Source organism: Emydura macquarii, unplaced genomic scaffold (genome assembly GCF_026122565.2).
Source record: "Emydura macquarii macquarii isolate MOO-44397 ecotype Brisbane River unplaced genomic scaffold, CSIRO-AGI_Emac_v2 contig_1477, whole genome shotgun sequence".
Lineage (NCBI taxonomy): Eukaryota > Metazoa > Chordata > Testudines > Chelidae > Emydura > Emydura macquarii.
In genome coordinates, this window is record NW_027131614.1 from 17,672,232 (window position 1) to 17,691,928 (window position 19,697).

Below are 19,697 nucleotides of genomic sequence, written 5' to 3' on the forward strand. Positions count from 1 at the left end.
TAGCTTAATGAGCTACAATTGCATGCAAGTATGTAATATATGTGTAGAAGAAATTGTGAACTGTCTGTATCAAGGGCATGAAAACTTACCTCAGCTGGGATTATGATAGACCCACACTATTTTTAGACTGGGTAGAGGGAAATGTTTCACTGAATCTGTCACACTGCAGATTACATGAACCACAGGCTGGTTTCCTCCCCTTCCATTCTAGCTCCAGGGAATGGAGAGGCACAGAGCCGGGTTGCTCTGTTTCTCTGCCTGTGCTCTATCTCCATAGGACAGAACACCAGGGTGTTCTGCCTTCCCACCTAGCTCTGGGAAACAGAAAGGCACAATGCCAGGTACCTGCCTTCTTCCCAGCTCTGGCGACTGAAGAGACACAGTATCTGTGTGCTCTGTCTCCCCTCTAGCTCCAGGAGCTGGAGAGGTGAAGTACTCAGCCTTCCTAGGGGGATAGACTCCTAGAACTGGAAGGTTAGTTGGGAGGCCGCACTCCCAAGCTCTTCACACCTCTAGCCAGCAGCCAGCTAGCAGGCACTTGTAAAACTGAGAAAAGCCTTCCCTGAGGGCAGCGGGGAAGCAGAAAAATTTCATTTGGGGTCTCCTGAACAGAATTTGTCTTTAAAACCTTTTCTGCAACCATTTTTATCCTGCTTTGGGATGAAACTTTTTATCAAACATGCCAAGTATTTTTGTGAAAGAGATTCCCTTTTTTACAGCCAGTTCTAATTGTAAATATGCCTTGACTGACTGGGACTACTCATAAGTGGGCACTACTGGAATACAAATCATAAAATAAATTGATGGAGGTAGTATGATCCAGTGACTAGGACCCTAGAACTTCCTATGTGACCTTGGGCAAGCCTCTTATCTGTTCTGTGCCTCAGTTTCCCATCACTAAAAAATGGGGATAGTAATATTTTCCTACCTCACAGGGATGTTGTGAAGCTAAATTAAAGATTGTGAGGTGCTCAGGCACTGGGGTGATGGGGGCCTTTTGAACTAAAATGGTTAGGGTAAAAGCAATTGTAGGATTGGATTTTTCTCTTCCTGATCTATTACTTTTCTTAGATTCTGAACACCTTGATACAGGAACTGTGTATGTGTGGGCAGACCTGGGCACCCGATGGGCACCACTGGAATAAAGTAAAGTAAAAATAATTATACATGGAAAATACTACATTTACACTTTTTATTTTAACTACATTAAATAAATGTGGAATTACTTTTTTAGTTCAAAACATTTAAGGTTATGTAAGCAGGGTCTGAATGAACTCTCCCCTGCCGAGCTAGTATTGCATGAGCACACCCGTCCTGCTTAGGTGCTCAGCATGATGGGATGGCTTTGCCCAATGATCCCTTTTGGCTGGTGTTGGGTTACAAATCACTTCAGTGTTAAATGCAGGGATAATTAAATGTTGTTCCCCTTATCATATGAGCAAAGGGCAACAGAACTGTGCTTAGCCTGTTCTGACTGAAGGGTCGCTATAATTGAACCGAACTGGCTAAGCAAGGGGCACGGATGCCCGAGCCCTGTGAAGGTTGATGGTGGTGGGGACTGATATTTCTGCCTGGAAGTGTGGGCTCTGTCTAAGAGTTCCACCCATGGTTTAGTCTCTGTCTCCCACTATTCAAAGATAGAGCTAGTTAAGATTCCACTAGAAATCTTTTTGTTTTGTTAAATGCCTGCTAGAGCTGAACTCATCTATTGTGGGATAGTACTCCTATCCAGCCACAGTGGGGCCTTTAGCTCAAGATGCACCCACAAAGAGTATTACAGGGTGAGATTATGGGTTCAATTCCTGCTTATGAAGTTGTTAGATTAACTGATTCAGCACAAAGGTTTGTCTCCTGAGAGCTGAAATCACTGCGAATCAGAGAGCTGGGTGGAGTATCAAGAGATCAAGTCTCAAAGGTAATCTAAAATAACAGAAGGTGATAGCGTGTGGCTAGTGGAGAGGGCAGCTAGACTATAGCAGCCAGATGGTGGAGTGAGCTGGGTACCTTCCTTCCCCAACAAGGAGGGCAGGAGGTGAACTTAGAATCTGCCCTGATTAAGGACAACACCAGTGAAGGGAGAGGCACATCAAAGGAACTTCTTGTTGCTGGACTTAAGAACCTCAAGCAAAAGACAACTGCTCCACGTACATTGGGGTGGATGTTTTGTTCATGGTTTTATGCATGTGACTCTTGGTTCCAGCATTTTCCCAAGTTAATGGTGGATTTGTTGCCCCCTTTTTATTAAAAGTCTCTTTTTTACACTCAGGCTCTGTGTTTGTGAGAGGGGGAAGTATTGCCCCTGGAAGCACCCAAGGGGTGGTGTTGAATTGTCCCAGGTTACTGAGTGGGGGCTCGAGCCAGTTTTGTGTTGTACTGTTGAAAGGAGAACCGGAGCTGGCCCTTGTTGCTACGAACTCCGAATGACAGAAGGGTTACAATTATAAGCTAAATTAAAAGATCAGTTAATGGACAAATATACAAATGAGTTAATTAGCAAGATAGGGCCACTTCTATTCTAATCCTTGGCTTTTTCAAAGTCACCTTTCCTAAAAGATCCTGAAGTAGTTGAGTCAGGTACTTCCTGGGTGTAACTCCACGGCCATGGATTTCCATGGGGGATGAATTTGATCCGCTAGAGACTGCAGGAGGAAGATGTCCTTAAGGCCCCGTGTGCTGCCATCAGATCCGCAGGGTCAGAGCTGTGACAGCACAGCCAGGGCGTTGGCCCCTGCCCTGCCCGACGCAGCTGGGCGTCCCTTCCTGGGCGAATCATCATCACGGGCGGCCCGGCTCTGTGGCTCGGTTATGGGGAGGCGGGCAAGGGAAAGCCGGCTCTGCTTTGAAGGGTCTTGGGGAGCCCCGATCGGCGGGGCGCGGGGTAGCCAGGCCTCGTTAATAACCAATAACATCAGTGCCCGGCGCTGAGGGGGAGTGTCCGCCGCGCATGGGGCAGGAGCCAGCAGGGGGCAGGGCGCTGGCAGCAGATCCCCGCCGCCGCCGCGCGCTGTGTGGAGCCCGGGCCGGGCCCGGCGAGCGGGAATAGGGTCCGTCCTAGCCGCTCGCAGCCCGCCGCGGGCTACATGCGCGAGAGGCGGCGCGGGCGCCCCGGGCAGCGAGCGGGCTGAGGGCGAGGCCGGCTCCGCGCTCTCCGCCCCCGGCGGGGCCTGCGGGGGGCCCCACCATGGCTTTCACCCGGAAGAGGCGGCTGGAGCAGCAGCTGTACTCCAAGGAGAGGTGGGGACCCCGCCGCGTGCGTCCGTCCGTCCGTGTGTGCCTGGCCCGGTCCGGCCCGGTCCAGCCGGCCAGCCTGGGTGGGGGCCAGCCCGCGGTGCAGAGGGCGCTGGGCCGCTGGCCCACCCGGACCGGGCTGCGAGAGCAGCAGGCGGGAGGCTCCGGCGGGGCCTCCTGCCGCAGGGGCGCTGTTATCTCCCGCTAGGAGATGCGGGCAGGTTTGGGCAACGCTGACAACCTCCAAGGGGCGAAGGGGGGCAGAGTTGGTCAGTGGTGACGCTGCCCCCTACCTCCCCAAGAGGTGGAGCGGGGCACATTTGGGCAGTGGTGACAGTTCCTTCTCTTTTCGCGATCTGGGGGTGTCTTCTACTGCACGGTGCCTGCCATAGTGCAACTTCCCGTCCCGCCCCCCCCACCACACACACTTATATCCTGTGAGCAGGTGTTCAGGACATATGTAAGCATATGATAAAAGATCTGTTTATTGTCACGTTTGGGGCCTGGGGTTGGAAAGATGACATAAACCCTGTTCTGAGCACCTCTGGTTAATGGGGAAGACCAGATTGAAACATTTTGGGTCAGGCCTAACGCTAATAACGATGAACTGATCTGGGAAAAAAAACCCACCCTAAAATAGGGTTAGCTAAAGTTGGAGAAGTCTTTTAAAGAGAGAGAAATATATGATCTGCCTTAAGATACACATTAAAACAATAGCCATGTCAGTTGTGCTCTCAATAGCTTAAAATATTGTAAGCATCATTTTTGACACATATTGAAGTGTTATATGTTTTGAGTTTTTATCTTAAAGTCAATTTTTAATGTACGTACCCTTTGGCAGTTTAATAGAGAGTCATATTTACAATTAGCCCATGACTTTTTTCCCCTAACCCTTTGTTCTCTCTTGGTTTGTGTTTTTGTGGCTCATTAAACCTGGAAAAAATACTTTGTACACGCACTTAATTCAGGAAAAAAGATAAATAAGTCTCCTATGCATCAGTAGGGGCGGACCTATTTTATTTGTCTTGTCTGCATCTAGATTGACATTTAGAACTTTTTGGAACCAAAATGTTTTTTTATTTTAATAAGTGTGATAATAACAATTGAATTGTTGTAAGATGATTAGAACAAAAAGTAGTTATCTTCCTTCCAGATGGTGCTCCTGTGACTGGACTCCTGTATTTCTATTTAGAAGGCTGTTGAGAAACAGCTCTACAGTGTGATTCCCTTCCTTTTGAGTAACTATAGTGCCAGTAGCAATAGGGATGGAGTAGTAAACTGATCACAAGTGACCATTTTACAAATGCTATTCTCTTAGAGCTTCTCTGTAGCTATTGAATGCATTACGCTCTTCAACCTTGGCAAGGAAACCACAGGATGATGATGAGACAGACTGAATGGCTAATTAACCAACGGCTAATGGAAAAGGGGAGCCAGGGTGAAATTAGTAAAGCATTCTACATTGGATTCCTTTTATATTATTGAATATTTAATTGTTTTGTTTTTTATAATAAAAATGCAATTTTTATACCACTCTAATGCCTTTGGGGTAGTGTTGTAAACTGCCATAGGGTTTGATTCCTAGGAATATATGGCCTTGAGGGTGAGATGTATAAAGCAGAGTGGGGGAAAAAAACCTTGTGTGAGTAGGAGGAGGAAGAAAAGAAGAAGAATCCTTAAAGCTCTGATGGGGCAAAAGCAGTTTCTAGAGAGGGAAAGAAACACTTTAATTCTTTTCCACCAGATTTCTGATGTTGTGGAAGAATGGTTTTCTTTTGTTTGAATGGAGAACTTTTAAATTGCAAAAACATGATGAGATCAGGGCTTGGAAAATGTAGTAGTGGCTGATGGAAAAGATGAGGGACCCACCAGCTAGGTCCATGGGCAAATTCATGTCTAATTCATTGTCCACTATTTGTGGATTGTCATCACTACTTCTTCCCAGAGGTCTTCTCAGCCGCTGAAATCTATAATGAGTATTTTTCTCTCAAGGATAATCTCACAATGTATTGCCTACCAGTGATTCTAATTTCAGCAGTTGAAGAAATATTGAGTTCTGTCTTCCCTAGTGTTTGAAACTCCTCCCAGTTTATTATCTGTGAATTTAATTTCCATGCTGCTTGCTCCTTTCCAATCATTAATCAAAGTCAAAATTCCCTCAAGCTAATGGCTCATCTGGCTGACGTAGTTACATCAATCTCATAGCCAATGATATGCAAGAGAGTGATGTGGCCGGTATGTCCTGGTGCCTTTGACTACCCTGTTCCAGTGAACCAGGTACCCATCTTGCAGATTGGTGAACTGGAGGTAGCCTTTCAGTGTGAAACTGAGTAAGACTTGAACCCACAACCTTCAGAATTGTGATTACGTTAAATAAGATCGTACCTGCAGTTACCTTTGGTACCCAAATAGATGCTCCTCCCTTAGTATACTGGGTTTGTATCCTTTTTTATGACAAAGGAGACTTGAAAATATTTATAGTGTTTTTTCTGCTCCACTGCTTTTTTTAAAAAACATCAGTAATATAAAGTCTTGACACCCTGGTTTTTCCTAAACTCCTTCCTTAAAGGATATGAAAGTGGCTTGGGAGCTTTTTCATCCTTAATTGAAGGGCTAAGCTGTTGAATCTCTAACACAGAGCTTTTCTTCTATTTGCTTGCTGGGTAATTGTTAAAGGGACACAATTTTTGTCCCGATGCCTTTATCTACAAATGTAATCTTGGATGTTGTAACTATATAACTGAAAAATATTTGATTTTTTTTTTTCATTTTATTTTCTGTGTGTATTTGACAGTTTGTGTATAGTAAGTTTTATTGTTCCACTGTTTGTTGGCTTTTCAAACAGCAGCATAGAAAAGTACGTAAGATATAAGATGGTAAAAGTACAAAAATTGACTGAGAGGCCGACATAGTGCCTCAAACATTTATGAAACTGACTAGACTACAAGTTAATTGTATCCCTTAAATAGATGATTATGAAAATAAAAAAAGTTTTAAATAGTCTCAGTCAAAATCATTCACCTCTCAATTAATCCGATTTAACTTTATAGATTCATAGACTATGAGGTCAGAAGGGATCATTATGATAATCTAATCTGATTTCCTGCACAACTCAGGCCTCAGAACCTCACACACCCACTCCTGTAATAGACCCCTAACCTAAGACTAAGTTTTTGAAGTCCTCAAATAATGATTTAAAGACTTCAAGGTACAGAGAGTCCACCAGCAAGTAACCCGTGCCCCATGCTGCAGAGGAAGGTGAAAAACCCCCAGGGCCTATGCCAATCTGCCCTTGGGGAAAATTCCTTCCCGACCCCAAATATGGTGATCAGTTAAACCCTGAGCATGTGGGCAAGACACACCAGAAAGAATTATCTGTAGTAACTCAGAATCCAACCCATCTATCATCCCATCACAGGCCATTGGGCATATTTACCACTAGTCAAGATCAGTCAATTGCTAAATTAGGCTGTCCCATCACACCATCCCCTCTATAAACTTATCAAGCTCAGTCTTGAAGCCAGCTAAGTTTCTTGCCCCCACTGCTCCCCCTGGAAGGCTGTTCCAGAACTTCACTCCCCTGATGGTTAGAAACCTTTGTCTAATTTCAAGTCTAAACTTCCTGATGGCCAGTTTATATCCATTAGTTCTTGTGTCCACATTGGTGCTGAACTCATAACTCCTGTTCCTCCCTGGTATTTATCCCTCTGATGTATTTATAGAGAGCAATCATATCTTCCCTCAGCCTTTTTTGGTTAGGCTAAACAAGCCAAGCCCTTTGGGTCTCCTCTCATAGGGCAGGTTTTCCATTCCTTGGATCATCCTAGTAGCCCTTCTCTGCACCTGTTCCAGTTTGAATTCATCTTTCTTTAACATGGGAGAACAGAACTGCACACGCTATTCCAGATGAGGTCTGACCAACGCCTTGTACGACGATATTAACACCTCCCTATCTCTACTGGAAATACCTCGCCTGATGCATCCTAGGACCGCATTAGCTTTTTTCACAGCCACATCACATTGGCGGCTTATAGTCATCCTGTGATCAACCAACACGCTCAGGTCCTCTTCTCTTCCTCTGTCACTTCCAACTGATGCGTCCCCAGCTTATAGCAAAAGTTCTTGTTATTAGTCCCTAAGTGCATGCCCTGGAACTTTCTGCTATTAAATTTCATCCTATTTCTATTACTCCAGTTTACAGTGTCATCCAGATCTTGTTGTGTGATATCCTGGTCTTTCTCTATTAGTAATATCTCCCAACTTGGTGTCATCTGCAAACTTCATTAATATCTGATTTTATAAACCTCTTACTTTTCCAGCTACTCTCTTTTTTCCTTTGCAGGCTATCTTTAATAAGTTTAGAACATAAATATCCCTTTCACATGGGTAGACAACTATTCTCTTTTCTTTGGCACTTCTTATCTCCCACATGCTTTGTAAGAAAATTACTTGAGGGATGTATTGTGTCCTGTTTAATTGACTTATACTAAAATCTTCTATTTTGTACATATTAACAATTTTTGCTATTTGAAGGAAATAAAATTAAGCTTCTAAAAAGTACACTAATTTTAGTTATAAAATTTACAAGTAAAATAGTATTGTTTTATTTCCTGTAAGATCATTGTAGCATTTGAGTTGAGTTCTCTATGCAGTTGGCTATTAGCGTCAGGGTGGATTGATTTAAATCGTAATTTAAATCACCAAGAGAAAATAATTGATTTAAATCAAGTTTCCCACTGATACTACTTCAGATTTGCACCATTGTTTATGAAATATGTGATCACTAAAACATGTTAATTTACAACTCAGTACAGCATTTTACAACATCTAGGAAGGTATACTTTGTGTAATTTTTTAGATAACTTGATTTTTATTAATTTAGGAAATAGTACATAATACTCATTACCTGTGTCAAGCTGCGGATGCATCAACAATACATTAGGAATGGTAAGAACTAAATCTCACACACAAACACAATAGCACTTTTATGTAACATTTAAGATTTAGTTTAATAAAATATATGTTTCACATTTGCAATTGCAGCAGTCTCCTGAATTGCCGGCTGATGGCTGTCCTTAAACTTTTTTTTTTTTTTTTTAATTTTCAAATTTTATTAACTCTAACAGACAAGACATCACAACATTAAACGTACGCTGTCCTTAAAACTTCTACAACTAGCTTTCATCTTCCCCACTCCCACTGTCATTTTTATTCATAGACTGAAACAGAAATATGAGTTTTCCTGCATTTTCAACTCCCAGTCAATTTCTTAGCTTTGAGTGACTAATACCAAACGATGAAAATATTCTCTCTGTGCTTGCAGAGGAAGCTACTGCTGTGAAAAGTTGGCTTAGCAACTGAAGGAACTCTGTTTCAAGGTGCCTGGCTAATAATTTCCACCAATTCAGAGGAGTGACTTTGTTCAAAACATCATCAGTAAACATGTACTGTTTAAATGGTTCTACTCCAGCCCTGAAATTTATTATGACTGGCATAACTGAGAAATGATTTTGAGATGCCCATGTCATGGCAGCATCATCTTCTTCAGAAGGTAGGCATCTCCCTTTACATCTGGGGTCGAGAATGTTCGCAAGAGAATGAGGTGGAGTTAGTGCTTGATCCATTCGCTTCTTTATTGCCTGCAGTTTAACTTTCTGGTGAGGTATTTTTCTTCAATGTCTCATGAAGTGACTTCCGAATTTCGACAGCATCAGCAATGCAGCAACAATTTCTCTTAAGGTTATGGATATAGACTTCAGTATACTGAGCATATCCTCTACATTCCTCTTTAGTCCAATGTTAGATATTTTGGATGAGATACTTCCATCTATTTTTTGTCACTGTTTTCTTCACAAAGTTGTATGAGAATAGGCCAGTTCTTAATCAATTGTTCAAAACAATCAACCAGAGAATTCCATCAAACATCTTGAGGAAGAACTAGTTTGAATTCTCCTGCTCTCTTCAGTGAAGCTGAAGCAAAATGGTTGTTATGGAAGTATTTTGTGACTTCAGCAATATTTTGTTTTATTCCTGGAGAAGACGTACTTAAGTCTTTGGTTAAAAGATGCATTAAATGGGCACTGCACCCATATGTTATTAGGGAGCATCCTTCTGTTTCTTCTTCTAAGTATCTCTTCTCATCAAATTTCCCCTCAGTATTTCTTGCATACTGTTCAAGTTCCTTCTCATACACTGTGTCCACCAGGTGGAGTGTAGCCTGGTTGTAAGGACTCAGCCATGTCAATGAAGTCTTTATTGTTAACTATGCGAAAAGGAGAATTTGTGGCATAAATGAACCAAGCAATCTTTTCATCTATGGTGTCTTGTTGGTATTTGCTGGTCCTTACTACAAACCCATCCATGGTGGTGGTTTTACTGGATGATTGAAATCTTTCATTTTTGTTTTAATACTTTGTTGTCCGAAATACGTTTAGTTGCAGCACTGCTGCTAAAAGTACCAACGGATGACACTGAAGTTGTTGCAGATAGACAGTCACAGTCAAAGTCTCTTATGCTTAAGTGGAATCCTGAAACAAAATTCAAAAATGATTTTGAATAGTCATTCTTCTCACACTATTATTCAGTTAATCATTTCATTTTTTTCAACAAGGATGCAGATCCGATTCTCAATTACCATAAAAGCTAAGACTGACTGCACTTAGAGTGCACTTAATTTTGGAGTAAGCCCCATAGAACTCACTGACACTTCTGTCTTTTGAGAAAACAGGTATAGGATGGGGTTCCCTTGGGAAAAGTGAGTTATGTTGAAGTAAAATAGGGAATAGACTTATGGCATCACCATTATGGTCTGTGGCCATGATGTTCCAAAATAAGGGGCATGTATTATGTAATATAAAATAAGAAAATGACACCCAGCGGTAACTGGCAACTCTAGATTTCTCTTACTGCAGCTTTCTGTACCGTACACGTGAGTGATAGATTCTAAACCTAGTTACCTAATTAAACAAGACATAAGGATTATCTAAGCTAAACTTTTTTCCTAGCAACATCTAACATAGCAAACAGCTTGGGAATGTACTTGTTAAATCACACTTATACTAAAAGGAATAGAGAGAGTCTTGAAAAATGATGCATTGGGAAGTGAATTATTTAAGTTACTAACTAGTAGATCCACATTATTCTTCAGACATATCCACATCTTCATCCACATCATTTTCTCCCAATAAGCAGTTTTCATTCTGATGTTTCATTCTTGCAGCTAGGCCCTGCATCTCCTTGTTGCACTACTCACACTTGACACGTTTTACTTTTTTACCCAGGGAAGTAATTTCTTCAAAAATATTCCCAGATAGGGTCTCTTACTCCCAGAAGCCATGACAATTTTTCTGTGGCAAAAGTGTGGGGGAATATAGGAAATTGTGTTATGTACTGAATAATGTCTTCCCTTTATCTTTCCAGTCCACACCCTGTTCCTTTCTACTCTGCCTCTGTCCTTTGTGTGTCTGTCTTTAAGACACCATCTTAACTAATTCCTTTGCCTTCCTTGGCCCAGGTCCAGCACATAAGCAAAGAACAACAATAATCCTATCCAGCTTGTGTCTATCTTTGCACATGTGATTTTAGTCTGCTGAGACAGAAACTGAAAGCCCAGAACTTTCAAGAAGCAAGAGGCAGTAGTTAGGCTGGACAGACTAGAGCCATTAATTTGTTTTTGTGAGATGGTAAGTGTAGGGTTAGTATGTTTATGATGAGATTTAATCGTAACTGTTACTTTTTAAATGGGAGACAAATTTAGTATTGATGATTTAAAAAAAAAAAGCAAAAAAATCTGATAAATTTAAATAATAAAAAAAAATCATTGATTTTTATTCACCCTGATTAGCATGCACATATGGGGGTGGGACTAACTCATTGATCTGACACCTCATACAGAGGATCTTATAAACAGATCTCTAATGCACCACATCTTGCATGCTACTCTGCTTCCTGTTCGGGAAGCTTATCTGTTTCTGCATTAGTGTTCTGTTTGTGTGTAAGATATTGGCAGCATAAAGGCTCTGCTCGTGAATCCTGAATAAAACAATTGTTTGGCTTTTTTTCCAAGCCAATAACCTTGTCTCATCCTCTTTGGTGCAAAATATCAAAAACAAAAAACGTAATGAGTGCTCTCATGTTCAGATATCTGTAAATGAGTGTCACTTCTTATTTATGGATACTTTCTTCAATTAATAGTGTCTAAAATTTTAGAAACAGACCAAGTTTTAGTTTAGGAATAACTTGGTGATTCCAGCCATTGCAGATTTTACTGACATTCTGGTGCTGCAAGCTATTCTACACAGACAGATGCCTAATAACTTCAGTGGGGGCTCTGTGCAGACGCAGAGGTTTACCTATGTGGAGCAACTTGCAAAACTGAGGCTTAAAGCTGCACAAGTTGGAAATCCTAAGCAATGTTGCCTCCTTTCAAATGAGTATACCTTTGAAAGGGTGAGAGTAAGGTCAGGTTAGAAATGGAACTTTTATTTATTTTCTCTTACTGAGGGCTTTAGAACTGTGTAGTTAACTAAAATTTTCTCTCTTAGTGAATACGGTTGAGCTGGTTTGGTAAGCAGACATCTTAGAGACCTGATGGTAAGGGAGAGGGATAGTGGTGAAATTTCAAATTTTCAGGCAGATTGACATGAGGTGAATTCCTTAGCAGGATCTGGCGAGTATCTTCTCTGCTTAGGAGCTAAGGATGGTAATGATAGAAATGGTCTTCTCACCAAGGCATAGAACTTGGCATCCTCGCTTTCATATATACCTCTTGTTTGTAGGTTTGACCAACAGGTTCCTGAGATACAGACTCCAGGGGGGGAAGCAGATTTTCTTAAAGATGACACACACTAATAAGATTTTTGTGTGCAGAGAGAAAGGTACAGTCAGGGCTCAGATCATCTCAAATCAGGGTGCCTGGCTCGAGGGTGCTTGGCGCCTACTAGCCTCTGGGGGAACTCAAATTAAAGCATTATTTGAAAAAGAGTTTGGTTCTCCAGTTTTGTCTATGCAAAGCAGTTCTGAGGCTTATGTGCCTGTTTATGTGGCTAATAGATTATACAGCACGTGTGTGAAGAGAGAGGCTAGCTATCTGGAAAACTATCTCAGCATCTCAAGACCTGGGAGAGGGGAGGTGTTATGGTCATTGAATCTGAGCACCATCCCAGGTATTGTAGGTTTGAATCCAAACCAGGTCAGAAATCTGAAGTGAATAAAGCAGACATAGTGCTCCAAGCTGCCTCTGTCAAAGGGTGGTTCTTATTTAGGGGAAATGTAATTTGAGTACAGCAGAATATTCAGAAGATGCTGAAACTTATTTTCTTAAAAAAAAAAAAAATACATAAGCAAATTCTCCGAGGCAGGGGATGAGTTATTAGGGGTGCAGGAGTAGGTGGTAATAGAAGAAGAGGGGTTTGAGTCTGCAGTGAGGGATGGGGAATGGGATAAATGGGAATGGGTGGAAAGGGACCCTGCTCCTCTTTGGGTGTCTGAGCTCCTCTACCTACCCCTCCATGTGAGCTGGGTTCTGGAGTGGGAGGGGACTGAAGATAACACAGATTTAAACATCTGAAATCCAGAAAATGAAGATACCTATCATCCCTATGTAGGTTGGGGGACCTGACCAGAGTGTGAGGGAAGGGTGCACTTGGTGGATCTAGGGCATGGCTGGGGAGAAGCCAGGATGAAGCAGGGGAAGGAGTTCCAGTTGGTGGTTGGTAGCAGGAATGAGCGCCCCAGCTCAGTGTGCCGCTTGGGCTACATAACCAAGGTAATGTGCAGCCCTCCATAGGGCTAGAGACAGCAAGGGAAGCAATTTATCACATGTTAATGGCTTTTATCATGCCAAGTAATGGCTTAATGGGATGGGAAGGGGCAGAGGAGTTGGAAATGGTTGGGGCGGGGGCTACATATTGTGGGGGAATGGTGGGGCGGGGGGTGGAAAAGAAGAGGGACAAACCAGGATTCTTGCACACACTTGGTGTCAGGACGTTTGGCTGTTTTCCTCCACAGCAGGGGTCCCCAAACTACAGCCTGTGGGCCTCATCCAGCCCGCTGACACATTTTGACTGACCCGCTGAGTCCAGTGGCATTACAATTACATGCAGCCCTTCATAACATAATGCAGGGGTCGGCAACCTTTCACAAGTGGCATGCCAAGTCTTCGTTCCGCCCTCCTGGCCCCACCCCTCCCCCCAGTCCCGTCCCTCTTATATGTGACGTGGGCCTAGTGCCTGGCCAGGAGGAAGCGCTCCGGCTCACCATAAGAGCAAGACTGAGTGATGTGGCCCTAGCAGCTGAAAGTTTGGGGACATCTGCTCTACAGGTTTGCTGGCTTGTGCCAACACTTTTTTGCAATGTTCAGGAGTAGATAACAGTCTTTGTTGCCTATGGCCAGATGCTCAAGCAGTTTTCTGTACTTGTGTCTTAGCATCTCTGGAAAGATTATTTTTTTAATTTCTGAAGATGAAATTAAAAAAAAAAAATCTTCCACTTAGTCATCACATTGATTTTCCAGGTATCTTAGTAAATCAATCCATTAATTTAATGACACAGTACAGGAAGCAGAACTATGAAATGAAAGCTCTTCAAGCAAAACAATATTGGCTGTGCTTAAGTTACTACAGAAAGTGCCCTTATGTAGGCATTTAAATTCTGCTGTGATATGTACAGTATTAAAAACTTAGACCGGAAATTTAGGGCTTAATCTTGTAAGTTACTAAGCACCTTCAACACTCACTGACATCAATGGGAGTTGCGGTCACACAGTACCTTGCAGGTTCACATCACTAAATAGATATAATCTCTTACAAATTTGTAATATATTACATTCTAGCAAATGCTTTTCAAACATCCAGTTACTAGTCCCATACACCTCCATTACCAATCTGTATTTCAGGTTCCAGCACACCTCATGGAAGTAACTAACAGAGTCTGGAAATTCCCCATCTCAAGTATGATTTTTAAAAAGCTAAAACAAACATGTATAAATAGTCCTTTTCTCTTTTGATGTGGAGGTAGACTTGAACAATCTCAGTGCGCCGTTTCAGGGAGATACCAATGTGAGTCAAAACACAATATTACAATACTTCCTGTTTCACAACCAGTCTGATTAGGTTAAATTAATATCAGCTGAATTCCTTTCCTAAAACTCGCATCATCTCCTCTTTTAATGTGCACATAGGTACTGCTGTGCATCCTATAAGGGTTTTTCCACCACTTTCAGTAAATATTTTTAACTGAAGAAGTGAGACCAGCTTGTGATCTTAAGTAGTCTCCAGAGTTTCATTGGTGCCTTCTGAGTGCCATCAACACCTTCTGGAGAATGTTTCTGTGGATGTAGCTCCTTTGCAGACAGTCTGCTAAGTAGCAAACCACCAAGATTTGTTGAACTGAAATCTGGTTCCCTACCTTAACTATTCTGCTGTGACCAGCTCCATCATAATATAGTCGAAACAATTCATGTGGGCCATACTAGATGTCTGTCCCAGTGCTCTGTATATTCAATTGACTTCAATTGGTGTCGTAATGTTGGAACTGGTAGGATAGTCACTGCCAGATCCAGAAAAAAGGTACATTGAGCAGCCGGGCTGGAGTTAACAAGTTGTATTGAGTGGATAGTGTTGAAAATGGAAAACTGTACTCTTTTGGTATTCTCTAGTGGATTCCATTTTAAAATGACGTTCTCTTTGCTCTTGCTTTCTATTGCTATAATAATACAAATAATAAATCATTATAATTTTAATAAATAATTAATATCTTCACATTGGTCTCTTCAGAAATAGTAGATGGTAATTCTATGTATCTTAGGTATCCTCTCAAAATACAGCCCCTAGGCCTCAATTGATGGCAGCGTGACTCAGGCAGGTATAGTACAAGAACAGTACTTTCAGCTGACTAGATTTGAAATGCTCAAGCCCAATATATGAAGCCTTTCCCCCTCCTTAGGCTTCAGAGTCCGAGCTCCAGCCTGAGCCACAATTTCAAAGTGCTGTCTCTACAGCTATGTTTAGAGTGCTAGTGCGAGCCCTGTTGATACGAGTGTCTTGACCCAGGCTAAGAGGCTCACTCCTGTTAGCTCCAAAACATTATGTAGACATGCCCCTTGATCTCTTTTCTTATTTGACCCCTCTTGTTTAACTCAACAAGGTTGTCCTTTTCCTTTGTCTTCTGTTTTAAGGGTATTGTTGCCTTTAAAAGCAGTCTCCTATTTTTTCTTCCAGTCCCACACTTATGATAAAATGTTGACTGATCCTCAAAGAAGTAATGATTAATCAGATATTCATTGTATGAAGCATTGCTATCAATGTATTTGTGAGCAGTTAAACTGCATAGTCATCCTACAACTTGTGACCATCTCTATGAAAAGTGTATTCTCTTGACTTACAGGGAGGCAGCATAACTTCATAATATTACACGTTTCCTATGATACACTTAAAGTGAAGTTTTAGGTGCAGGTCGCTTAAGGCTTGAACCCAACAGCTGTTGAAGTCAAAGGAGCTATTTCCTTTGGTTTCAGTGGGCTTTGAATCAGTTGGTAATGTGTATAATGCTGAGCTATTTAATATCATTAACAACTGATGTTAATTAGTTAAGTTTCTTACACTTGGCAAATTTCTCATAACACAGTCGATTTACACGCTTCCAGAAAACTGACCACTTTTTGTTGTTAAGACAAATCTGTCGTTCAAAGTTCTCTGGTTTCTCAAAGACCCTACAGGTAAGAGCCAGACACTAGTTTTCACTCATACCAAATAATGGAACTGAGAAGGAATGAAAATAATTTTGCCTAAAAGGAGGGAAAAACATTGCTCTTTTATTTGCTTTCTGTACTAGAAGGGCTTTCAGAAGGATTAATTGTAGTGGTAACTCACAGTTTACCCAAACAATCTTGACAGTGTAGTTTTTTTAAAACTTTTATTATTAATCTTAAAAGATTATGCATATACATAATGCTTCCCTTATATTTTCAATAACATCTAAATCTAAAGTGATGGTGCACTAATATCAAATGGATTCAAGGCTGTGTGGTAGAGAGAAGCCTTACTTATTTTGAAATCGTTGATTGCTTCCTGTTTCCTTTCAAACTGGTGGGAGTTCAGCTTCTGTGAAGTATTCTTGGTAAGACTTGTTCCATGGTTTACCTTGATCATGTTGAGCCATACTGGCCTTTGTGGTTCTACTGGGTTCATATAGGCAACCAGGATTGCTTTTTTGACCAGCATAGTAACAGAGCATAATAGATCCGTTTTATGGAGTTTTAACATTTCAGAAATGCCTAAAACACAATTGTGGTATTTTTTAGGGAAACTAGTTTTCAACATGTCCTTAATTGTGTTACTCCTGCCCATGTGGCAGTGTATTTTAATAAGAATAGTATAGAGTCTGATCCCTCCAGGAAGAAAAAAAAAAAAACCCAACACACCATTTTCCTCTCACTTCTTTATTTCTAGGTTTTCTCTGCTCCTTCTTAATCTGGAGGAATATTACTTTGAACAGCATACGGCTAATCATATTATAAACAAAGACTGCAGAGATGAAAGGTAGAAAGCCATTTGTGTTTTAAAAGTTACACTGGAGTCATTCAGCTATTGGATCTCAATTTAGTTACACAAATATTTTTTTTCTTTTTCTTTCTTTCTTTCTTTTTTTAATTTTAGAAAAATCAGAGGTTCACTAAAAATCTGCTCAAAATCAGTTATTTTTGAACCAGATGAGAAAATCCAGCCCATTATTAAGGTAAATTGTGCGGTCTGATCATTTGGTACTAATTCATTTTCTTTTAAAATATATTTTTAAAGAAACAAGTATTTCTATAACTTGCTGCAGATCCCATTGAGAGACTGTATTAGTATAGAAGCACCAGAAGATAATGAAGCGAATAATCCTTTCACATGGTATGTGAATTTAAGATGTTCAGATACTTATATTTTTGTTTTTAATAAGTTGAATACTTGTATTTCAAGTCCCTTATCTGCATTTTAGGTGTTTACCTGGAGGGATTTCTGTTGTATCCAATCAGGTAAGAAATACATATAATAAATTATTGCCTTATAACTAAGAGAAGTTTTTCTAGGATTCCTTTAAATATTTTCCAAAAAAAAAAAATTGGACACAATGAACTAGAAAATAATATACCACATTACCTTTCTTAACATCTTTCATAAATAAATTAAAAAAAACACATGTTCAACTCAAACTTAGTTGAGGTTATGTTGAGATAACTCTTGAAGAGATGGTCAGATAAGTTAAATTTACCTCAGAGCTTTATTGCATATTGCCCAGTGAAGATAATATTTGCAGAAATGAATGATTACAAGAGGATCACTTTTATTATTAAAATAACTAGGGAGGTGTATGCCAGCTTTAATATTTCTTGTTTGAGTCTTTCTACATCTCTTGCAGTTTTTCTGACTCCGCTACCACCATTTGTCTTTTCAAAGAGTCCAGTAGAAAACATTGGACTTTGTATTGCATGTGCATTGAATTTTTCAGTAACTGGTCATGAAGTATGGAAGTTACGTTAGAGCATGGAGTGTCTTGAATATAGTTAATTCTAATTTGTAAATAATGCTACACACTCTAGGATTCATTAAAAATTAAAGCAGATCTAAACATTTTAAAATTAGAAAGATTTCACCAAAAAATGCACATACTTTTCATGAAATCTTTTGTCAAAAAATTCACCCCATTTTTTCAGCCAGCTCTATTAAAAATCTCTTATGTTGGTCCACTGGCAGATTTCACAATTGTAATCTTGATTTTGCCCTATTAAAGTGCAATTGCTACAGTTCAAAAGGGATTTGGGCCGGTCATTAGAGGAGTGTTTACATGAGAAAGTTATACCAGTTATACTTACGTAGTTATACCCAGTACATTTAGTCATTCTCTTTTCAGTGTAGAGATTTTGTGAAAATGGCATTATGGGGTTGGGGTTCCATGTCAAACTTTTACATATAATGTACTCAATTTACAAATATAAAGATGTCTTCAACTGGTCCTGCAAACTTAGTCAAAGTTCTAAGAGTGGAACTGTGTTTTTCCTTTTCGTCCCCCACTATGCTGCAAAAGTTGTGAAGCACAAAACAGGTTAGCCCAATCTGCAGTCCCAGGGGGATTCCTCTTACACTATCTCAAAGCCTGTTTCTCAAAGAAAAGTGCAAAAGCATCTTTTATAATGGAAAGTGTATGGCAAATTAAATATGGGGTAGTTGGATGCTACCACCTCTCCCCTATCATACTTGTAAAGTATTGAAATCCTTGGATGAAAGGTGTGTTATAGAAAGTATTTTATTCAAAGGAGAGGGGATTTAGAGTGTATAAAATGTATATAATTGACACTTTCTGATGTCTGTCGGACTCCGTGCAGAGAAACATTTATTAGTATATACGAATTAGACATTATTACATCCACCTTATAAGAAGTTGTAGTTATAGTGAGTTATAATGGAACATTTACTATATAATCTCAGAAAGGATTACTTTCTCTGTAAACTCAAAACTCATTGCCAGTGCATGACTGAATAAGAAGCTTTTTGTTTTGACTGAGAAGAATGGACAACTGAAAAGCAATGCCATAATAGCTGCAAAACAAAGACAGGAAATAAGAGCTGTAATGTGAAGGTCATTGGAGATTGTCGAGACACTATTGAAAAACTTCTGCTTTCGTTATCTCTGAGGAATAACCAGATGCATTAATAGTATATGTTAAAACGTGAAAGTGTCTTTTCTGTTATGCTTGTTTGGTAATGCAGCTGCTTTCGACCTTCATGTTCTATTTGCTAATTTAAATTTGGGATATCTGTTTGAGAACTCTCCAAACTGTAAAATATTCATCTAACATGCAATAATACAAGCTAACTGCAATGTAAGCAAATCTTAGTGAGGTTTTAGGCCCCGATCCTGAAATGTGGGCAAATCTCTGTGCCTGCACAGAGCTCGTTGCAGGATCAGGGCTTTCATAGGGCTTTGTTTGTTTGTCTGTCTGTTACCAGAACACCTACAAGCTCTAGTCATGGACCAGGACCCCACTGTGCTAGATGATGTACAAAAACAGAATAAAAAGATAGTTCCTGTCCCAAAGAGATTAAAATCTAATTATTAAACAAGAGATAATAGATGTCTACAGAGAGGTAGGTGGGGGAGTTCAAGGAAACAGTGAATCAAAATTGGTCAGATAGTGCTCTCAGAACACCAGCATCTAACCATTATCAAGTTTTTTGTAGGCATCACTAAAAAGGAGAGTTTTTGAAAGGGGATAGTGAGGTATCTTTCTGGATGTTTACAGGGAGCTGCTCCCAAGCGTGAAGGGCAATATGAGAGAAAGCATAAAGGTACTTTTTTGAAAATTTAAAGGTGGCCAATTGGAGGTGTGAGGTAGCATCTTTTCAATGTACCCTTCTGGCCTTGTAATCTATGAATCTTGAGAGTGAATGAGAGAGAGGCCATGTGAAGGGCCTTGAAAGTGAAGACAG

At 40.5% G+C, this 19,697-nt stretch overlaps 1 protein-coding gene across 1 annotated transcript in view; it reads left to right on the plus strand.

Moving 5' to 3' along the window:
- Positions 1–2,533: 2,533 nt before the first annotated feature.
- Positions 2,534–19,697, plus strand: part of NSMAF (neutral sphingomyelinase activation associated factor) — a 54,160-nt gene continuing 36,996 nt past the window's right edge. The window contains exons 1-5 of the mRNA XM_067553729.1: positions 2,534–3,234; positions 16,677–16,766; positions 16,884–16,962; positions 17,053–17,120; positions 17,209–17,245. Of these exons, the coding sequence (XP_067409830.1) occupies positions 3,182–3,234; positions 16,677–16,766; positions 16,884–16,962; positions 17,053–17,120; positions 17,209–17,245 (327 nt within the window). The 5' untranslated portion in view covers positions 2,534–3,181. The remainder of the gene's footprint in view (positions 3,235–16,676; positions 16,767–16,883; positions 16,963–17,052; positions 17,121–17,208; positions 17,246–19,697) is intronic.